A 23,143-nucleotide genomic window follows, 5' to 3' on the forward strand; every position below is an offset into this window, starting at 1 on the left:
GGATGAGTGCCTAAGAGCAAACCTACCCCGTAAGTAATACCTTACCTGGAGAGACCGGGGGTGGTTTTTAGTGGGTGTGAATCCCACACGCGCCCGCTGTAGTTCCGGCGTTCGGGCGGTGGAGCTGCGGCGGACGTGTCTTTCTAAGATTTTCCACCTGCATGTACACACAAAAAAAACGGTTTTACCTTTATGTTCGACCTCGGCCTTGATTATTAGGTAGAATTCGGGATACAATGCATTAGACTGTTTCCAACCGCGCATCCTACCTACTGTTAAGGTAAAGGTTTTCGGCACGCCTTGTACCCGCTGATATAAATATTTATCTTAAACTCAGCTTAAACCGTGGTCAGAGAGTGCACCAATATATCTGGATGAGAAGTATCAGGCGATCTGAAATACAGATCTTGGGCAGTGAATCACTAATTTTGGCGGTGTACGTTTAAGTGCAACTGTGAATCCGTTGATACCTTAACGGAATACATTGGTTAAGAGGTAAGCCCTTCTCCCTGTATTTAGCTCAACGCAATTACGCACTGAATTTTAACAAAATCTGGAAGTACACATGATTATTAAAATCCTAACTCAAATTAAAAAGAAGTTAGGTTGACTTTGTTTGCCAAGAATTTTTCCGCTCTAGGAAGCTTAATCCTCCTATAATTCCTCCATGCAAATACCTTCCCATATAAAACTCGCATTTGCATATTCAGATTACCACATAGCCCTTCCAGGCTTACTTGACCTGCATATCTTCTGCCATATATCCTGGCACCTTCTCTCCTCCTCACGTTGAACCTCATAACCCAAAAAAGATCCAGGTGAACACTTTTCATCTGGCGTGAGCGTTTATTAATATTTCTGTCCTAACTTTATCTCTAGGAAAGTTCCAGAGGTAACTGAGTGTGTAGACGCCACCTCCAAGCCCGTGAAGATGGCCACTCAGCAAGGGAAAATCTTTTCATTTTAAATTGGCAAAGATACTTTTTTTCCTCAACAATTTCGTACTCGACACGTCGTAGGAAGTCATGATGCAGAAAATACGTGACTAGCCAAAGGATTTTCATGATTCTAGTCTGTGGTAAGCCATATTTGTTGAATCTGTGTACGAGAGGGTCACAGCTGGTTTATTTTAAGAAGAATCGAACTTTTAGAGGTCACGTGTTGTAAAGTCATGTACATGCATATTTTTCAGTTGAACTTTTTGCTTCCTTCGTATTTATTCTGGACGTGTAGCTGCGTCAATATTTTTTTTCGGTGATGGTTCATAATATTAGCATTTTTTCTCTCCCAGGACACGGAGGAAAGGAGAATATCCTTCACTGGACTGGCAAAAAAAGAAAATTTTGTTGAGTGTTTTATGTTTGCTCTTTAGGGCTTTCTTCAGATAAAGGCTTGTTTGTTAGATATCGATAGGCTCATGGTCCTGGCATTGTGTCATATTATGCTTTCTTGCAGGTTCTTGGATAAATAATGTATCCTCGTATGAGAGTATGTACATTAGTATTCGTTTTTCCGTTTTTCTACAGAATTCAGAAGACGTGTGTACATGACACATTCAATATTATGTATGCTATCAAGTAGGAATAGATAAGGACGCTTCCAATATTGGTAGAATGTTAGATTAGATATCAACGTCGATGAAAAGCACAATGTACTGGCTATGAACAATTTGTAGAGCGGTGGAAATGAATGCCCAAGGACGAGATGAGTTAAAGGTGTTACGAAAAGCGTAAATATTTACTCCACTGTCAGAAAGAATTGAAATGAGCAAGGATAGGTTTTTGAAATGGAAGCATGCTCCTTGATAAGGGCATAAAGGTTGCCAAGAGTGCTCGCTTTCTCTACCTCGAGTGAGGGTTTGGATGATACTAACTATTATAGATGGTTGGACTTTGGAAGCATTTCTTTGTCTCACGAGAGTGTTGTGTCAAAATGGTCCGTTTATAATGAAAAGTGAGTTCCTAGAAGGATTTTGTTAGCAACATCCGCAAAGTGATACGATTTACGATCAGACTGGAAAGCAACGTAATAGCTATACATCAGTTTAGAAAAATAAATACCTTGGGTCAACGCTATCAGCCAATGGAGAGCTGTGTTATGAAATTGCTTCACGCATTAACGCAACCTGGATGAAATGGCGTTCCACAACTGGTGTCCTTTGTGATCGACGTATCAACGAACGTCTCAAATCTAAAATTTACCGCAATGTCGTCCGACCAGTCGCTCTCCATGGTTCTGAGTGTTGGCCGACCATAAAAGACAATGAACGGCATCTTGCGGTAATGGAGACGAAGATGCTACGTTGGACTAGTGGCGTCACACGTTTAGATCACATCTGAAATGAGGATATCCCCGATCGTTATGGGATTGCAGCGATCGTGGAAAAGTTGCGAGAGAGGCGTCTTCGATGGTATGGTCACGCAATTCGTGCAAACGAGAATTCACTTGCGAAGATTGGTCTGAACATCGATGGTAAACGACCAAAAGGCAGACCTAAGCAACGGTGGCTTGATACGCTGGATGGCGATTTGAAAGCCTCGAGATTGCACCCAGATCAGGCATTCGATAGAGCCAAATGGCGAAGCCGATCACGACGAGCCGACCCCGCTTGTGAACGGGACAAAGGCTGAAGAAAGAGAAGAGTTTAGAAAATTGATTCACAGAAGATGAAAACCACAGAAGCGTCTAGGTGATACATGGTGGTAGTCAAAGACATCAGGTTTATTCCGAATGAGAAGGATCTACTTTTTAAAATTCACTTTCCTCGTCATTATTTAGAAGTTTTGAACAATATTTTGTTTTCTCGATTACAGTTGAAGCCGCAGGTCCTTCTCTCTATAGTTACACCGCCCCAAATGAGGGTATGTTGATATCACCATGGTAGATTTTGATTGACTAACCCCACTCCCGGAGAAAGTAAGGAACGTATCCACGAAGAAAACGAGGCATCCGCTAAAAATTGCAACGTTCTTTCCACATAGAAGCTACTAGGCGCCGAAAACTTGCTATTTTCATATCACCAATAATTTTTAAGTCTGTGTGATGAGGGACTTTGCGGAAAAATGGCTCAGCCGCTCCTCCCTCCATATTCTCCCTACCTCCTCCGGGGTGAGGTTCTAAATTAGAACTTGCCAAATTTGAGATTCATTTTGTGTCAGTATAATTTTTAAGGGGGCTGGACGTCGCAGCCCTTAAATGGAGTGAGAAGCAGGGATCTGCCTCTTCTTCCTCCACATCCTTCCATCGCCTTCGTCCCGAGGCTAGGGCTGAAAATTCAAACTTCACCAAGGTCATATAAACACAAGTCGAAAACCGACGTTAGGCGCTTCAGGTGTGAAAGGTTTTGTTTGTTTCTTATGTAAGTACATTGAACTACTGTAAGTTTGTCAGTAATAGTGCGATTTTAGTCAGACTTGGGGATATTGCTGCTTTTTTTTTAGATTTTTCAGTTGGGTAATTTCTGAGAAGAAAGGGAAAGAAAAGAGAGAATTAATCATCACTTTCAACGCCTTGCACTCCCTTCCCAACAAATATCAAAACTAAGACTGGCTTCGAGAAGTAATAATCGAAATCTTTCATTTTATACCCAACATGACTATATTCGGTGAAAAAAAATTAGCTCTTCTTCAAAGCAGGCATGAGAAATTGTGAGATGCCTAATGAATGGATGAAGGACAATACTGTCAAAAGTTCGAGATTTTCACGGTTTCTTGTTTGGTCCCAGCACGGGGATTTGTCACTAAGATAGTTGCGAAAATTCTTCATGAATTTCCAGAAAGACTTGACATCCTTTGTCATAGCTAAGTCAGTCCAAATCTCACGCCATCGCTTCATCTTCGCATCCGTGATGACCATATTTCATAAGCATTTGGCCACTCCAAGGAGTAGAAAATTTATGGTTCTTGACCTAGCTCTAAATCGCCGATACGCGATTGGTTTCCTTCTAAAGAAGCTTAGCTCTGGGGCCCATCAAAACATGGGCTGGCCTTTATTATTCGTGATAGGTCTGGTTGAATCAGCAATTTCCCTTTTCATTATGTAAGTTAGAGTGGGGATATTTACTTATGACCTTATGTTGTTGATCTGTAACTTTAACTTATTCGAATCAGTTTTGAAATTAGGAGAAACATTAAGGAACTGCGTGGAGATGCAAATGGGTGTGTTGTGACTGTTGTTGGATGGTTTATCAATAATCGTATTCCATTGCCAGGATTGACTAACGGAATTAGCGACAGTGATGTCTAGAACCGAACCCAATTGATCAAGCATAGACGCTAGGTATTAAGCAAAATTTAACAAAGGGTTGAGAACAGCGGCTTCCAACCTCATCCCTTTACCATTACTGAGGTTGTCTCCAAGGTCTTTGGATCTGGCATTTAGATCCCCAGATCTTCTTGTCAAACACCAAAGGTCGGGGTGTTCGATTTGCTCTCTCCGTCTTCGTCTCTTTTACCAGTGTTAATCCATCAGTTGTATAATCGGCGAATCGAACTTGGAATTGGTAACATCTTGGCGGATGAGCCAGGTTCACTGTCAGCGGCAGTGACCTGCCCAGAACTGAGCGATTTAAATACCTCGGGTCAACGCTATCAGCCAATGGAGAACTGTGCTATGAAATTGCTTCACGCATTAACGCAACCTGGACGAAGTGACGTTCGACAACTGGTGTTCTTTGTGTTCGACGAATCATTGAACGTCTTAAATCTAAAATTTACCGCAATGTTGTCCGTCCTATTGCTCTTTATGGTTCTGAGTGTTGGCCGACTATAAAAGACAATGAACGGTGTCTTGCGGTAATGGAGACGAAGATATTGCCTGGGATTAGTGGCGTGACGTGTTTTGATCACATTCGAAATGAGGATATCCGCGATCGTTATGGGGTTGCACCGATCGTAGAAAAGTTGTGAGAGAAGAGATAGAGAATTCACTTGCCGACATCAAAGTCGATGGTAAGCGACGAAAAGGCCGGCAAAAACAATGGTGGCTTGATACGCTGGATGGGGATTTAGAAGTCTTGCGATTGAATCCTGATCAGGCATCTGATGGAACCAAATAGCGAAACCGATCACGATGAGCCGACTCCGTTTGCGAAAGGGACAAAGGCTGAAGAAAAAGAACATCGTTCGATCAGTAGTTAGGATTTCGCGGTATAGTGTGGAAGCATCCCACGCTTGATTTATCTTTTATTTACAGCCGTACCAGTGAATTCTGTATTCCACCACATTATCTCCAGAGTTGTATCCTCAGCGAGTGATCTTGGTGACCTCTTTCTGGTCTCTCTATCAATGGTGGTATACATAGCATTATTTGCGTTCCCGAATTCCTCAATCCACAGCCCAGGTGTTGAAGTCGTTGTGTGCTCTTTGACGTTTCTCGTTAGTCTGTCTACCGTTTTGCAATACTCTTGGTATGTCATACCAACTATAAATGTACGTAGAGACCATCGATGTTAACTCTCATCATAAACTGAAATGCTTCATTATTTGCTCTAAAGCTCGATTTCCCTAGGCCTACACCGCAGTCATTCCATTTATATCCGTTTCCCAATCATCCTGATGGAGATTTTTCTATTGTTCACAGACAATACCAACATCCTTTCCTTCAGCTGGTTCCCCATGATTTAAATTCAGCTGGATGATTCTTATTTATATAAGGTACCTAAAGCAATTCTGTAGGCTGGACACCGTTATATGGTTGCAGTCCTGATTCTTGATTTCTCAACACAGAAGGCAGTAAGGGTTCTTCCGTCAAATGATTTTTTCCCCTTCCCATTTTCAACGAAATGATGGTCTATCAAAACTGCTAGTGCAGTCCCTCATCATGTGTCTGAAACGTAGGCACTTAAAATACTTCTTCATAGGTATATTCTCGCGTAACCTACACACATTTCATCCGTTCCGAACTGTACCTGCAGATGGGGCTTCTATAGCTGATGCCACAGACATAGTTAAGGTCGCCGAACAGTCTCCATAGGCTCTTGATATTCGTTTCTTGTATGTTCTCCGGTTTCACTTGGTCTCTGAGCGCGGTGCAAATTTCTTTTTCCTTTCCTTTCGCTTTTATGATATTGGCTTGGCTTCCTCAATAACAGACAGAGGGGGAAAATCGAGTATACCAAAAAACTTGGAAGTAAAAATACATTGAAACCGTCCGGAGTTGATGGGGTTTGGAAATCTTTCTAGTCTTCCCGTTGAAGATGGTCAGGGATAGTGTAGCCCTTGGGGCACATGGTCATGGAGGTCGAAAAGAGGGGTCATTCCGAAAGTTGGTAAAATAAGTCTTTTCACCTTAAATTAATTTGTGTGTAGCCATTTTGTGTAGGGTTTCTTTTGTCCCTAATATTTTGGAAGTAGACATCCAGACAATTGCTCTTTTCTTAGCCAAAAGGAAATATAAATTGGTATGGCTACCTGAGGCTGAGATAAACTTCCATTGAGCGCTGGATATTATTGTACATTCTGCTTTTTAAACATGAGGATGAAAACTATTTTGCCTGCCATAAGCTGTTCTACGAAGTTGAAGACAAGATGGACCTGCCAGAGAGTAAGGGGATAGTAGTGGCTATCACAAGGGGTGCGTTAGCTCTCAGCAATTGCTTCGTTATGGTGGCATTGTATAAATTTGCCAGGTATTAGGGCTGGTCAAAGATCATTTTGAGAAGTGAATTTTTGGATAAGGTATGCCGAATAAACTCCCCGAATGAATATTAGTCGCAGAATCTGTACCTTGAACCTTCATATTGAGGCTTTGCTGACGGAGTAAGATTTCTTGTGAAATATTCGTAATCTTTGTACTATAAAACATTAACACGCTTTCCTTCTCCCACTCCTCTGCCGGCCCACAGGGATCTATTCTGGGCCCTTTGTTTTTTTTATCAGCGATCTTTGCCCACTCCTTACTTGTCCCTATTTGCTCTATGCCAACAACCTTCAAGTGTTTTCCCCTATATCGCCGCCTGCGGATTGTGTTTCCCTTCAATCTTACCTAGACAATCTGGTTCATTGGTGCTCGACTAATGATTTAGCGTTAAACGTCAGAAAGTGTCACTCTATGTGCTACTCCCTAAATCCCCCACCCACTTCTTTCTCCTAATCTCTTCACGGATATTCCTCATCCTGCTTAAATTTCACTCAAGATCTTTCGACCACAAGCTCCGCTTTGACACCCATTGCCTCGAAGTCACCAATCGAGCAGCGAAATTGTCAGTCTTAATGCTTTGCTCCTCTTCTGATTTTGACTCCATCCAACCCTCCTTAGCTCTCTTCAATTCCCTCGTGAGGAATACCCTCGAGTACTGCTCCGTGATCTGGTCACCTTCTCGTAACTGTGATTGTCTTGTCCTTGAAAATGTGCAACGTAAATTCACCCGTTCCCTCTTCTATAAGGAAAGCTTCTCCCACAGGACCATTTGCGTTAGCCCGATAAATTCAACTTTAGAACAGCCAAATTCGAAGATCTGAATTGTGAACTATAAGGCTGTCAGCTGAGCTCTCATTCACACTTTCCTCAGGTTCGCGAGCTATTATATAATTTAATTTATCACCGGGATCTATAAAAAAAATGCTGTCGGACAGTCTTTGGAAAATCTGAGCTTCAGGCAAGCCATGGACGTAATGGGCTTCGCTTCGAAAGCCACGAGTTCAACGTGAACAATTCTGCCTCCAGAATGTCAGGCTCCAAATTACTTTCTCCTTTTAACATAGATACTATGCAATTCCCCCAAACACCCTTCAACAGCCAAGTTGCCCTAGAGTATAACTCTGCGATCTGGTCCCTTTTGCAGTTGCGATTGACTGAATCTTGAAAAGGCGCTTGGGCTGACTGATCAGTAGTCCATCTTTAATGACTGCATCGTAAGATACACCTGGCGTAGACATCCTCGGAGAGCACTTCGCGGAATTTGCACTTAATTAACGTCCTCTGATTCAGAGGTAGTTACAATGCGCTATAGGATTGGTTTCTTAGACTTGGTTTCCTATAGTGGTTTTAAGCAGTTACGTTACGTTTTTTACCTCTTTCGTGCAATATATATTATAATTGGATTCCCTTTATCTTTTGTCAACTTTATAAATAAATAAATTTATTTATCATGCATACAATGAGACATGAGTTAGTGCAAAAATACACTCAAAGTCTTCCCTGCCTGAACAGTGGGAGGTTCGTCGTTGCATTTGCCACCAGCAGTAGATCTGTGGGTTGTCTCCTAGATGCGCGTAACAAAAGAGGCACTGACATGGCAATCGGAAGAGAACACCATCTGATGGTTGCTTACCTCCGTTTGCGCATTGTGTCCGCTAATTTTCGCGGGGTCGGGGAGCTCCGAGTTCAACATTGGCCGCTTGTATGACCCAGCCGTCGCTCGAGAGTAAGAGAGATATCTTGCTCGCCGGACGGCAGGTATACTGAGTAATCCACCTGAGAATATCGATGAGCATTGGGCTGCCCTGAAAACTACTCTTTTCTCGGGTGCTTTACAAGTCGTTGGCTAGGTCCTGAAGGGGTGTTATAAGATCTGGCTCAGTGCGGAATCGTGGAACCGGATCGATGAACGGAAGGGGTTGAAGGCTCTGTTTACCGCTGCGAATAATGGCGGGCATGACGTGTTTGAACTCCAGTACCAAGCGAAATCTCGAGATGTTCAACGTAGTATACATAATGACAAAAGGGGATTTGCTCTTGCGCTGGTCAAGGATGCGGAAAATGCCGCAGAACGCAATAATTTCAGAATTGTATACCGCATTACGAAAGAGCTCGCAAATCTTTCGACGGTCCTGGGAAGGACGGCAACGGTCGACTTCTCATCCCCGATGACGAGAAAGGAGGTGGAAGGAATACTTCACCTCCGTCATTAACCACATCACGTCCGGTGAGGTTTCTCCTCTTGTGGATGAAATGGTTAGTCACCGTAACATGGGGATACGAACTATTCCTCCAAACAGAAGAGGAATCATTTCGGCCATCAATGCACTCAAACGGAGTAAAGCTACTGAGCTTGACAGTCTGCCCGCAGAATTAATTATTGCTGCATATACAATTACTGCAGTTCTGCTACTTTCAGTCATACGAAAGTGTTGGGAATCTGAGACCTTTTCCAGAGAGTGGAGGAAGAGGATGATCGTTAAGATTCCAAAGAAAACGTTAAAATTCCAAAGAACAATGGTTTTGAATGTGACAATTGGAGGGGTATCTGTGTGCTCCCCACCGTTACAAAGATAATAGGTAATATAATCCTGGAACGCATCAAAGAATATTTCGAGAGCTTGATGGACAGTGAGCAGGCTGGATTTCATTCTAGATCATGCCTATGGATGATTTTCGAACGTGCTGCACCGAAGTAAAATCTTGGAGGATTTTGAGTTCCAAAATAGGGTTCGCCTCGGTTGCATTCTATAACCGATATTATTTCTTCTTGTTATCGGTGAGGTTTCTCATGCTGCCTTATTTGGAGGATGTGGAGAATTCAATGAACGATGGCAACCTTTCTTAAATGCCTCAACGATGTTGATGACGTCTGTTTGCTCTCTCAGCTCTGCGGCCGGGTCATAGGGATTGGTCAAATGGCTCCGGATTTGAAAATAGAGGAAAGTGGATTGGCCTGGAAATATACACCAACAAAACCAAAGTTTTCAATCTGATGTGTCGTCGCACTATCTCTATCTATATTAATCGATAGATCATCGAAAACGTCGATCAATTTGTATACCTAGGAAGCGTATCAGCTCCTATCGTCGGAGTATGCTGATTTGTTACCTTTTAAAACGAAGAACTTGCTCGGCGTACAGGCCTGACATTTCGATCGAGCCGAGTCGATTTCGCCACCTTTTTTTAAGCTTTTGGGCTAGCTCTCTTCTCTTGGTCGTCTCCGGCCACTTCATCTTACCGTTGTCAGAAGGGTTTGTATCGTAACTGGATGTAGAATGCCAATCGATTGAGGCTTTGAGGTGGGGTCGGTATAATCGTTTCTAGGAGAAGTGTGCGCGACAGACAGACGGACGAAAAAGCGTATGCAGTTGGAGAGTTTAGCGTATTTCGACGGCAACTGGCACGGTGAGAATCTATCGCAAAAGAGATGGGACGAGTCAAAACTGGTCATTGGACATACCGTACATTCGAAGATCGATTGAGCGAAGACACGGAGATTATTGTGCGTATTCACGTTGATTTTCTCATCACGAGACACCATGCTGCCTAAGATGTGTAAACGTGGCCGAGAATAAGGAGCATGTATTATTTGATTACTCCAGGTCTACTGCGCACCGAACAAGATTGAAGGCGGTCGCAGACAGGGACTTAGCACCCGAAAATATTGTGGAGTTCAAGGTGGGGTCAATGTCAGTCAGAGAAACACGGATCCCCTTTTGGGCTAAACACACACTCTTTAAAAGGCAGACGTCTTGCGGTTTCGTCCGGGGCATAGCCTAAGGAAGCAAATAATACATTGGAATCGGTTTCGGTTACGCTGCTTTCAGGGTAGAAGTGAGGCAGCGTATAATGAGTTGACTTTGCTCCTGCGAAATCGCTAGTCGTCAGGGTGCTTCAAAGCTGTGCAGAAAAAAATCAAATTTCTGGGTGCTCCAATAACTTTTATGAACTGTAGTAGTGTCCACGACTTAACGATAGGAGGAGTATTCCTTCCGCCTTTTCCAGGAGCCAATCCGACCAAATAATGCATTCAATAATGTGTCATATTCTTTTTATCTTAACATTGTTTTTCTACTCCTTTAGTTTTCTGAATTATCCTTCTTTATTTCGCAATTCCCATCCCTTCCTTTATTAAAAAAAACTTAAGATTTCAACCAATTACATTTTCCTATGTTTTAAACCATCCAGCCACTGGTCCCTTTCCCTTGAAAATTCATAACTCAATTTCTCTTCAAGCTTTTCAAATTCTATATTTTACAAAATTATTCGTATTGTACATTACTGGGTGCAAGCAGGCGATAGTTCGTGGCTAAGGGGAATGATCTGCTGCACATTTCAGCAACCGTGTAAGTTGCTGTTAACACAGACCGGCATGAGACTGGCTGATCAAAGGACAGCTGATGAGCTGGACTCGAGTTTTCAATTTGAAAGTGAGTTTCGGACGGTGAGAAAAGAGCGTGTATGGTTGGAAAATTTGTAATTTGTGAGTCAAAAGGAGGGAAATCGTTCATACGCAAACCTGTTAATGCACAAACCAGATAGGAATCGAGTTTTGGGAAATCATCTCTGATAGCTATATATTGTGAGTTTTGTGCTGCGGAATGATGCGTCAGTATTGTTTTTTTTATTTTTGCCCAATGGAAAGAGCTTCGCGCATAGAATTTAGCAGAAAGTAAGTATCGATTCGTTTCGTTTTCCACACTCGTGAAAGTGCAGCATGACAATCCGCCCACGCTTCGTCCAGAACAGGTACGTGCTCAGTGAAAGCGTATCGTATCGTATTCCTGTGCATTGATGAGGCAGGGAAAAGGTCGGTCGAGGATGTGATCCGTCGTGGATTCTCCTTTTCGATCGCAGCACTCGGGTCAGGAGTTGTATGGTTCCACGTTCTTGTGTGTTCGTTAGGCGCACGCAAATCACCATGATTGAATATTTTCAGGATCCGGTGCGGATCCACACACCGGAAAGGACACACGATTTTTTGTAAAAATAACACATGAGGGATCGAAGCACTCAAAGGACTTCCTTACATTGCAGAGCCTGGCTAGCACAGAGGCGGCCAAGCACGTGTCGACGGAGCACTTTGATCGAACTTCAATATTTGGGAGCGGATCTTCACGGTAAATTGTGGCCATCTTTTTTTAGGTTATTGGGTAAGATCTCCCCTCTTGGTCGTCTCCGGGTACTCAGGATGGTCCTTTGACAATCGCAGTTTCTATTTGAGTAATTACACTGTTTTACTTAGTTTGCCCTAAAAGACTTTGGGCAGTATGAATTCACCATCATACTTTGTTGCGATTTTTTGAACGTAAAACCCGCAGTAATCATTGAAAACGACGATGGAGCTTTTGCGAAAAGAAAACATATCCTTCCATATTTTTAATAATTCTAAACAATATTCCTACCTTAAAAAATAATAAAATGAATTTACGTTTGAAATTGAAAAGCGGAAAAACTGGACTAAGCTATTATGAAGGACTACCTCTAAGCAGCATTCTGTGTACTCAATCGAAGCTTAACATGGCAATCACGCAATGAATGGGAACCGCATACCAAACACAAAGCATTCCGAGAAATTTGAATTCGCATTCTATTGGATGTTTCAAATAAAAAGGAAAAAACTGCCACTAGGTGTGATGGAGAGGAACAAATAAATTCATGACTGCATATTTGTTTTTATTGTCAAAAATCATTTCATACTTTTAGATTTGATCTTTTGTAAAAAGTTTAATTGGAAATGCTTTCAATGCGCAAAATATTCAATATGAAAAATTATGTATTGTATATGCCAAGACGGGGAGGAGTTATATTTGCCGAAAGTGTTAAAATAATTCAATGCTATTAACAATTAATTACAAAGAAAAAATTAATAGCATTCGGTGGGACGAAAAAAAAATTTCGATTTTGACTATTACGTATTCTTTGGCATTTACTGTCTCAATTGAAATGCATCAGTACCTGTTGATCCATCACATCCCTCTGCATGAGCTGAACATCCTGGTCCAGACTCTCCTGATAATTGAGAAATTGAATGCCGGCAACACAACACACAGAAACATTGTCAACACTTATACATGAACAACAACATATAAAATGTATTTTCTTTTTGTTTCTTAGAGACAAAAACGGAACAAATCAAGGAAAAAGCCAACTCATAAGAAATTTCAATTGAACCAGCTAATTTTCGAGCTCCGAGTAAACTGTCACCCGGTCGGGGGAAGAACTTTAAAATTTGCTGGGGTAGGTCTTGATTTTCCCTGCACCCCAACTTAATGTAAACAGATCAAAATCATGGGGTAAGAATTTCATTTGTCTAATTCACAGTTTCGTCTGAATTTGTCATCTAATTTGGAAATAATCGGGATCATACTCATGGGCTGCAATTTTTTTAGCCTTACTCAAAGTACGGTAAAAATCTACAAAAAAGATACAAGTTTGCAGTCGGTGCTTTGACTTAATAAACTGAATATTTATCAAATTATCCTGGTTTTCGTGTAACCTTCAATACAGTCATTTTGAATGCTATTGAAACCACAGTTCCCAGGGAAGGATCGACTGTGATATGCCACTTCAAACTCAACAAATTTCAAGAAATGAATATCTCTAGCTTTACAAAAAGACGATTGAAATGAACAGAACACAGATATGGGTTGATGGAAGTAAATGAAACGAATGGAAACTAATTCGATAGACAAAACACATTTAACAAGAGTGTGAAAGTGATGTATAGTACAAATAAACACTGTAAAATATATGTAAGCGTTTGAACATTATAAACAATGAGACAACATAAAAAGGATGCACTTGCCTTGCTCCTGCTTTGTCTTATCAGCTGTTTGGCAAGCAATTCGCCACTCTTGAAGTTCAGGAGAAGGAATTAGTCCGGCAGAGCCGCCAGCAGCATCATGTCGTGCCTGCCACCAGTGATGATCGTCTTTGCTAATTATCTGTAAAGATTCAAGAAGAAAAAAATCAGTACCAGATATTAAGATAGATTTCAAGTCAGTACGGTGTATTTGCAAAGTCACAATATTGGTTCACTTAAGTTCATTTACCCTTAAATAAGCCGGGCAACAGGAGGCTAGACGCTTCAGATATGAAAGGTTTTGTGTATTTCTTTTATAAAGAGATTTGAGTGGGAATTTGCCCCATTAGTATGTAGCACATAATATACGCATCCACTTTTAAGTGATATTGGGATTGAAAGTCTTGAATTTGCATAAAAGCGACAGCTTTGACCTATTATAACTTTGTTAATAATGGTGCGATTTATTTAAAATTTAGTAGGATCATGTTCTATGTTGTAGCCTATATGGCTGCAATTTCGTGGTTCTAGGAGGAACTTAAGGGGGGTTTTCCAACTACTAAAAATTATAGTAATGTACTATTATTAATTTTATTTGAACAGGTATCGGTATGGAAGGTATTTCGGAGCCTAGGCACCATACAGTGGCAGCCTCTTGATTTTTTTTCAGATTTTTCGGTTAAGTACATAGTTTCTGAGAATGGGTCCGTTAAAGAAATGATCAGTTTCAACCCCCCGCACTCCCCACCTTTCAAAAAAATGCCAAAACCAAGACCTGCTTCGAAAAGTACTAACCGAGACCTTTCATTTGATACCACCATATTTGACCATTTTTGATGAAAAAAGAACTTGTTCCCGCCTTTTGCATGCATGGGAACCCCCCGTCCCCTTAAATTCGACGTAAAAAGATGTAATTCATTCCCACATTTCTACTAAATTTGGTGTCAATGGCTTCAACCGTTTCCGAGAAAAATGCGTGTGACGGACAGACAGTAAACCGATTTTAATAAGGCCTTTGGGTCAAACACAGGTTGGTAACTAAATGTCGAGAGCGACAATTGATTGGTTAATCTTTCCGGCACTCTGGGCATCGACTTGCTCCAAAATCCTTCAAAGATATGCCAAAGATAATCGTAAATTTTGGAAACCTCATCGCAAAAATGCGGCATACCTAGCTTTATAAAACTTCGGTCAATTAACATAAATCTTTGGTCAACTACCTAAACGTTCGGGCAATAAAATCAGTCCTTTCCCGTCCAATAGACAGGAGCTTTTGTGTGTTTGTGTTTCTTTATGCTTTGCGCTTCAAATTGGCGGAACCACGCCGCCGAACTGCGCCGCCAAACCATTTTTCGGAGACTGCGGAGTTTGTTGTGGCGACGGCGCGAGAATTCACTGGGGCCATAGTTTGTTTGTTCGCTCCGGTGCTCTGCCCCTTTTATCCACTTTCCTTAGGTAGTTGTCGCGCGAAGAAAAAACCGCGAGAGGCACGATTCCCACGGCTGCCAAGGGTGGTTAGGGTGCCTCGCTTTTGCCGGCACAATCCGGCGGCGTGGTTCCGTCAATTGGAGGCGCAATTGGCGCTGGCTGGCGTCGCGACGGACGCCACGGTTTTCAACCACGCCCTTATCGGGTTCGACGGAGAGACCATCAGACTTGTTTCGGACGTGCTCGAGGACTTCTCGTATATCCGCTTAAAGGAGCACCTTATTGGGCGACTTTTGGTAAATGAGGAAGCAAAGCTCAATCACTTGCTGAAAGGGTTGACGTTAGGCGACCGTACACCCCTCCCCTCTAGTTGCTTCGAGAAATGAGGCAGCTGGGTGGGAGGTTGCTTGGAGTTGCTAAAGTCCCTCTGGCTGCAGCGACTCCCAGAGCGCACCCACGCCATTTTCGCCTGCGCAGACTCGGGGTCGCTGGAGGTGTTGTCCGCCACGGCCGACAAGGTACATGTGGTGTACGCACGCCCCGCTATCACGGAGATTTCTTGAGATGCGAGTCGGGAAGTCGACGAGCTCAAGGCCATGATGACGACACGATCTTTAACGCGGTCGCAGCGACGATTGGTACTTTGTGTTCGGGTGGTTGATCTCGACCGCAATCACAATCCAGGTCTGCTTCCCGAAAAAGGCGTCAAGGTAGTCGCACGCCGGGATCTTCATGGGTCTCGATGACTTGCTGGTACCATCGTAAATACGGAGCTCAACCAGCTAAATGTAACACGGTACGCACGTTTAACCCAACAAAAAACTAGGCTCGCTGGGTGTCTCAATTTTCGACCGTCTGAGCAGGCGTTGCTTCCTGGTCGACATAGGCGCTGAGGTGTCATTTCTCTCTGCACCCCATCCGAGCACATTAATCCCACAAAATCTACAACTGGCAGCAGTGAATTCCTCTCCCATCCGCACCTATGGCTATAAACAGTTGGACGTGAATCTCGGGTTGTGCCGAGTGTTTCCGTGGTGATTCGTTCTGAAGGACATCAGCGCTTCCATTTGAGGATGCAGACATCCTATATCACAATGGGCTTTTGGTGGACCTGTAGAACATGGCCCTGATATACCCCACCACCTCTTTACACACATCAGGGAAAATTTCCACTTGTAAAGATGACACACTTAAAATTATTTTTAATGATAAACGCGCACTCCTCAGTAAGTACCGCAACATTGCTACTGAAAGTAGTTTCTTCCAGCCGCTTAAACTCGACAAGCAGCATCACATCAATATTCCCGGTCCTCTAATTTTCTCAAAGGTGCGTCCACTTTCACCCCAGCTTGCTTTTACGAAGAAAGAGTTTGAAAATTTAATGAAACAGGGTATCTGCAGATCATCCAATAGCTGTTCGTCCTCTTCACTTCATTTGGTTTCTAAGCCAAATTACGACTAGAGACCATGCATACATTATACACGCACGTTACGCTCAGATAGTCTCAGACCGATACCTAATTTCACTTATCGATGATTTTGCGCACTCGCTTACGAACTCCCGAATTATGACGACCTTCGATCTAGCCAAGGCGCACCACCAAGTCCCTGTCGTTCCCGAGGACATTCCGAAAACGGCTATCTGCACATCTTTCGGACTCTTCAAGTTCACCAGGATAGTTTTCCAGAGGTTCACCTATGGATGATCTCTCGGTCGCTTTTCTTCCGAATCTGAGTATTTGGAACATCGCAAATGCTGCTTTTAACATCTTCTTGAGGCCGAATTTTTTATATACGTTGAAAAATGCAGATTCCTACAGAAGCAGGTGAAACGTCTCGGTCAAATAATTACCCCGGACGGTATTCAACCTGACCCAGACAGCGATAAAGAACTTTCCCCTGCCAACCACGGTAAAGGATCTGTGAAGGTTCTTGGCGTGTTAAACCTCTATATCGTCGTTTCTCCCCATCTTCAAGCGATCCTTAACGCTTACTTGTTTGGGCGCAAAACAAAAGACTCCCGCGACGCTGCATGGTCTATTGAGGCCTTTCAGGCATTTGAGATGGTTGTTGATGTAACACTGCTGCAATTTCTTAGCCAGATGCAGCGATGGGCGCCGCTCGTCACCAACGGGTGAATCAAATCTGGCAACCGTTGAGTTTCTTTTCGAAGCAACTCAACTTAGCTCAACGTAACTGGAGCGCCTGCAATCGTGAGCTACTCGCCGAGTACCACTCTATAAAATACTTCTCGCTTCGATTCTTTCTTGATTGCAAGTTGTTCACCGTGTTCACGAACCACAAGCTCCTCACTTTCGCGCTTAGACAAAGGCCGATAAAGCGTTCCCTCACGAACTTAGGCACTTGAGTTATATCACCCAGTTTACTTCTAATATCCAATGGTCTGGAAACACAATGCTAACGCTCTAGCTCTATTTTCAGAGAAAGTATTTAACGCAATACACGATCCAGCGCATCCAGGCATCAGGATGACGAATCGGTTAGTCACTGCAAAATATTACTGGCCGGCCATGAACAAGGACGTAAACTCTTGAGCCAGATAGTGCATCGCGTGCCAGAAGTGCGAAAGCACGTAAGAAGGAAAGTATGCGTATTCCCTAGGTCGACCAAGCGCTTCTACACCATCCATCTCGAGATCATTGGCCCTTTGTGAGACTCGCACGGATACATGTATTATACAGATTTACGCGGTGGCTTGAAGTAATACCTCTGACTGACATTACGGCACAATCATGTACTGGGCCCCTCCGTCGAGAACGGATCCTGGGCTTTGGTGCACCAGCCGCAATCATCAGGAGAATGCCATTTGAGTTTACTCTTTTCTCGGAGTTGGGCAAGCTCCTTGGGTTCAAACGGCATAGAACTACTGCATACCGTTCACAGTTCAATGGTATGCAAGCACGTTGGCGCAAAAATGCTTAAGGCCGCCTTAATATCACGCAACGATCCATCGTGATCGCGGTGATTGCCTTTCGTCCTCCTCGGCTTCTGCACAGCCCACCGAGAGGAGTTCACGCCTTGCTCTGCGGAGATGGTGTGCGGAGAGAATCTGAGTCCACCACATAGTCATACTTGGTGAAAAAAAATCTACACTCCTTTTTTGTATGTATGGAGATCCCCCTAAAGTTCCCCATAGACCGATGTAGCTCACTGTATGCAAGAGCGTTCACGATACCCACCTTCCCACTAAATTCAGTGTCGATCAGTGCAACCGTCTCTGAAAAAAGTGTGTGTGATAGACAGACAGACGGAGAGATAGACCGACAGACAGGAGTCGTGAGAAGTTGGCAGATCCTCCATCAGGCGCGACCTGAGTTGGCGGATTGGGGCATACCTATTGATGTATAAATATGTGTTTATGCATTTTTCTTTTTTGGTTGTGGATGGGCTAGTGTTTGCTTATCTCTGGTGCGCGAACCAGAATGGCTATGAAAAGGACTCTCCGAACATAAAACCACTGTGAAAGGCGTGAGAAGGAGGAAGCTCACGGTGCAAGGGCTCGGAATCCCAGAACTGGCGGCTTTTGGGGATGAACAAGCAAGAAAAGAGCATCCCAGCAAAAGCTGAAACCGGTCGTCCAAACAGTGTCATAGTGACATCTAACCGTATTGCCATCGACCTGCCATCAAATAACCTAGTGCGGAAGAAGGTGGTGATCCTGAACGGAATTACCAGGCGCTATAAAGGAAAAAAGAAACACTAGCAGTTCCGAACAACGGTGCTACAAGTATGGAAAGGAGGAAGACTCAGCCCTTAGTATGATTGTTAGCGACTGAAGCGAAACCTAGGGGAACAGAAAATCCTGGATGGACCAAGGTAACTCACAAAAAGCTGAAGAAGAAATTGTAGGTGCGAATTCGCCCAGAGGCAATTGTTATTTCCAGCAATCTGTCGTACGTGGAGGTACTAAAAAAAGTCAAAACTGACCATGACCTAAAAGATCTAGGTGAAAATGTCAGCAAAATCCGAAGGACCCAGAAAGGCGATCTCGTGTTTGAACTGAAAAAATCTAGCTTGGGCAAAACTTGGCTGGCTTTGGTAACCAAGTTAAGAATTTACTTGGGGAGAACGTCACGGTGCGAGCCCAAAAGATCTATATACAGTCCGAGGATCTCGATGAAGGGTGAAATTAGCACTTCGTTAAAAGAGCAATTGGTCCGATCGATGCAGAATGTGCAGGGAGAAAGGCCATATTGCCAAGGAATGTAATACAATAATTGCATTCGTGGTTTGAGACCATAAAGGTATAATGTTGATTAAATATGATTGAAATATATTGGCTCAGAGGGAGACCATTGAAAAGGGCGAAAGCGGGGTCATACTGACAAAGGAAGTCTTCCTGCCCTACGATAATGGCACGAAGCAATTCCTATATTCGGTTGGATGTGACGTTTTGAATCACCCCCGTCTCGCTTGCGTCTTCCTCGAAAAGTGGATGTTTTAGTGGTAGCCCATCCTATCGAACAAAAATATCCATGATAATTGGGATTCCAATCCGAGGTAGCTGACGCCAAACCAATTCGACCGTTGAGCTTGTCATTGATTTTAAGACTGTGTGGATTCCCTATACTCTACAAAGGGGTGAACAGGAGACATCTGAAATCTGGTGTAAGAGTATCTCTCAAAGATTTCCAACTTTATCAAGTATGAAGTGATTTTGGTAGTAGCAGTCGAGAACCCCAGCTCCTCGGCTAATATATTGGGTTGGCTACTTAATTTGGGGATCTGCGAGCCAGTATCTGACTTGGAAGTGCTGTATATGAACAAAATGATCTCGTAATATAGTGACAAAAGTATAGGAAGTTCTGACTAACTAATTTACTTTAATAAGCACGAAGAATGGCGAAGTTATTCGAATTTGCCTTCATTGCTGCTTCTACTAATCAAAGGGTAGAATATCTTTTGTGCTTTTGATAAATGCGGGGAAACTTTTTGGTAATCCCATTATTCTGCATTTGATAGTAACAAGCCAAAACTATATTATTTACGCATCAGTGGTTCAATCAGAAGGTATGAATCGGTTAGCATAATTTATAGATTTACTGTGATGGTTCTGAATTTGCAATCAAAAGTAATCATCTAATAAATTGATTTTAATCTATCTAATCTTTTTCTGCGACTAAACAGCCCACTCTGACTATCAGTGAGATGTGACATGTTGCGTAGGCATACCGTCTTCGAACGAAAATGAATCAATTTATTTGTCAGGAAGTTACAGACAACTCAAGTCAGAAAATCAATTCCGGCTATTGAATTTCTTGGGATTCCGTTAGAAAAAATCTTTTCTATTCGTGTATAAAAATGGAAATTTACTTAGTTGGTGACACAATGCCTGAAGCTATGAAGCAAAAGAAAATGAAATTTATTTCTGCTGGGGCAAATACGACATTAGAATTAGGAGCCCCTCTTAAAAAAAGATAAGAAATCTTTCTTAAAACTTTATGTCTTTTATTCTGAATTATGGAGTCCTTCCAAATTAAAAGTTTCAATCAAATAAAACATTTTGCTGTTGAAATTTTCCAGGGAAAAAGTTTTATTTTGAAAACTTGTTTGACAGGGAAAATTAGGATAATTCAAAGCAGGTCAGCTTTGATAAGGAAAAGTTTCAAACTTGTTAAAAGATGGTTGGGGTAGGAATAACGCTAATGAGGGGAATGTAGACAAAATAAAAAAAAACAAATCTTTATTAATAATTTGAAATCCAATATTACTCACCTGTAAAATATCACCTGTCTGGAATGCAATTCCAGCTTGAGCACAAGGAATAAGCTCGTCATCCAGCGGATTATAGTCGAATTGAGCTCGCACAAAAATCTGTTCAACCAGGGAGAAAAAAAGAAAATTAGTACTTTTGGAATAAATTTGGAGTTTTGGCGATTTTCAAGTGATTTTCTTGGATACGATGATTTGATTTCGAAGCCATCGGGTGTTGACTATTGGATCAATAGAATGTCAGTTCATGGGAGAGGATTCATTTGCAGTCCCTTCAAGTAGAAAGACTATGGTTTGGGGGCTGAGTTTTCTGTCAACTTCATCAAAATTTAATACAATCTTTAATTTTTTGATATTATTACTTTTCTGCAGATTTATTTATTATTTATCTTCACTTGATCTGCCCCTGCCCCGGATCAACTAATCGATGATCACAACCAAAAGGGGATGATGTGATATGTAGTTGACATGGATCCAGAAAAAAATAGTAACCGATTTTGCCAGCTAGAATTTGATTTTAGGTTTGGACTGAAGGAGGCATGTGGCTCTACTAGCTCAACAGGGCTCTTATCCTTAGTTGGGAACTAAACAACCGGCAAAACCAAGAAATTAAGAAGAAAGCAAACACGCAAGAGCGCTCCGCAAGAAACCCGATGGTCTGATGTCAAACGCTGTGACATTGAACGCGGTAGCAATGGCTATAAACTCCTCTACTTTGGTAGTCCACACACTCAATACGGTCTTGGCATTGTCACCTCAGAGGGTTTCCGTGATGCCATTAAAGAAGTCGAACGATTTGATGATCGGCTGATGAAGGTCACCATTATACGCACTATTCACTTCTTCACCGCGTACAGGTCGACCTGATGCCGAGAAAGATGCCTTCTGACAATTTCTCGCTGAAAAGACTTGTCACGTGCCTGCTGACGATTATATCATCATTGCCAGCGACCTTAATAGTGATGTGGGTGCAAAGACAGACGGTCACAGGTGCCATGGGCGTATAATTGATTTTGCGGACACCCATGACCTTATGAACACATGGTTCATCGAAAGATTGTCTCATTTTCCTACATTTTATAGTGGGAGCAGTAAAACGTAAATCGACTATATGGTATTCTCATAAGACGCCGAAATTTAACCACCGTCACTCTCTTGCTCTGGAAATGCTTGGGAAACATTTTTTAAGTACTGTGGATGAGGTTTTGTCAGGACCTACCGATTTCTTGTTTTTCGACGCCATAAACGACGTCGTAACCATGTTCGGTGTGACACAATGGATGGGTGGGAGGTTTCCCGGCGATCCGGATGATTGAGGGGATGAAGGGGATTAAAGTCGGGAAATTGACTTGTTAACATAGGTTTCGAAAACCTGACTGTGGATGTGCAATGTGCAATGGTGTGCTAACAGGGAGTGCTTTGCTTGGATATTGGCCTTTTCAGGTAGGCAGATGGTTTGGGGTAGGATTGGGGCTTGTTTTGCCTAGGTGAGGACAAGTTTTTCTGATTTCCCTGAACGTGCCAGGGTCCAATTCAATGCTGAAGAGGCATTTGTGGAGGTAATCGGTATATAAGGTTAAAATTCATTGGCAGATTGACCGGTCATGGTTGCGGATTTCTGCATTGAGGTGAGAGGACTGCGGAAGATATCTATTTCTAAATAGTCTCCATCGAAGGATCTTTTTGAAATTGTTTTCGTCGCGGATATCATTGGGGAAAGAGAAAGATGTTGCGGTAGTTGAGGAAAGAGTTGGAATCAGCTTGTTGCATAATCGGTGAATTACTTCAATGTACTGGCGAACTGTTTGGTGGATAGTGTTGTTAGATACTTTGGATGGGAGCAATAGTGGATCATGTCTGGGCTTAAGAATCCGGTTAATGAGCTTCCAGTCCGCCTTCTGGTAATCTGGAACTGAGGGTGGGGCGGAACGGATGGCTCTTTCAGGAAGTTTAATATCGAGGATTACAATATCGTGTATAGCCACATCATGGAAGCCATGTGTATCGAGGGCCTAGTCCGGACTTCCGGAAACTTTTTAGATAATGATAATAATCGTTGGCGCAACAATCCATATTGGATCAGCGCCTTGAAGTGTGTTAGAGCACTTCATTCAAGACCGTAACGGTACACCACAGTACACTGTGGGAGGCAATGTGGTCAGCATTGCGCTCGCCCGAGATTATTACCCTGATTTGACTCAGGTACACATTCTCAGCTGAGTCGACTGGTATCCGACATCCGGTCGCAATAACAAATTCCTCTGCCTCCAGCGAGATTTGAACCGCGACCTTCCGCTACGACAGCCCAGCGCTCTAACCACTTGAGCCATTCGGACACACACAAACTTTTCAGATACCCCCATTAACTGAGGAAGAGCTACTGGAGTTCGGCTGTTGAAGTCAGTCCTAGGAAGTGTTTTTCTACTCGATAGAAACGGGAAACCCTGGTGGTCTTGCTAGCGAAACGCTAAAAATCACCCAGTGTACCTCCTTCATATCGCCCTGGAGTTGAAAATAATGATATTGAATAGACTT

General features: G+C 42.7%; 1 protein-coding gene across 6 annotated transcripts in view; it reads right to left on the minus strand.

Annotated features, from left to right (window-relative positions):
- LOC119651229 (peripheral plasma membrane protein CASK) overlaps positions 1-23,143 on the minus strand; it is a 352,186-nt gene that overhangs the window by 26,577 nt on the left and 302,466 nt on the right. For 2 of the 6 annotated variants that reach the window (XM_038054703.1, XM_038054701.1), the window contains 3 exons: positions 20,612-20,710; positions 13,451-13,589; positions 12,601-12,654 (listed from right to left, as the gene is read on the minus strand). In XM_038054703.1, coding sequence (XP_037910631.1) covers positions 12,601-12,654; positions 13,451-13,589; positions 20,612-20,710 — 292 coding nt within the window. Of the gene's footprint in view, positions 1-12,600; positions 12,655-13,450; positions 13,590-20,611; positions 20,720-23,143 lie in introns of all 6 variants that reach the window. The other 4 variants (XM_038054705.1, XM_038054704.1, XM_038054700.1 and 1 more) reach the window with 3 other exon arrangements.

The sequence above is a fragment of the Hermetia illucens genome, chromosome 3 (genome assembly GCF_905115235.1).
Source record: "Hermetia illucens chromosome 3, iHerIll2.2.curated.20191125, whole genome shotgun sequence".
NCBI classification, from domain to species: domain Eukaryota; kingdom Metazoa; phylum Arthropoda; class Insecta; order Diptera; family Stratiomyidae; genus Hermetia; species Hermetia illucens.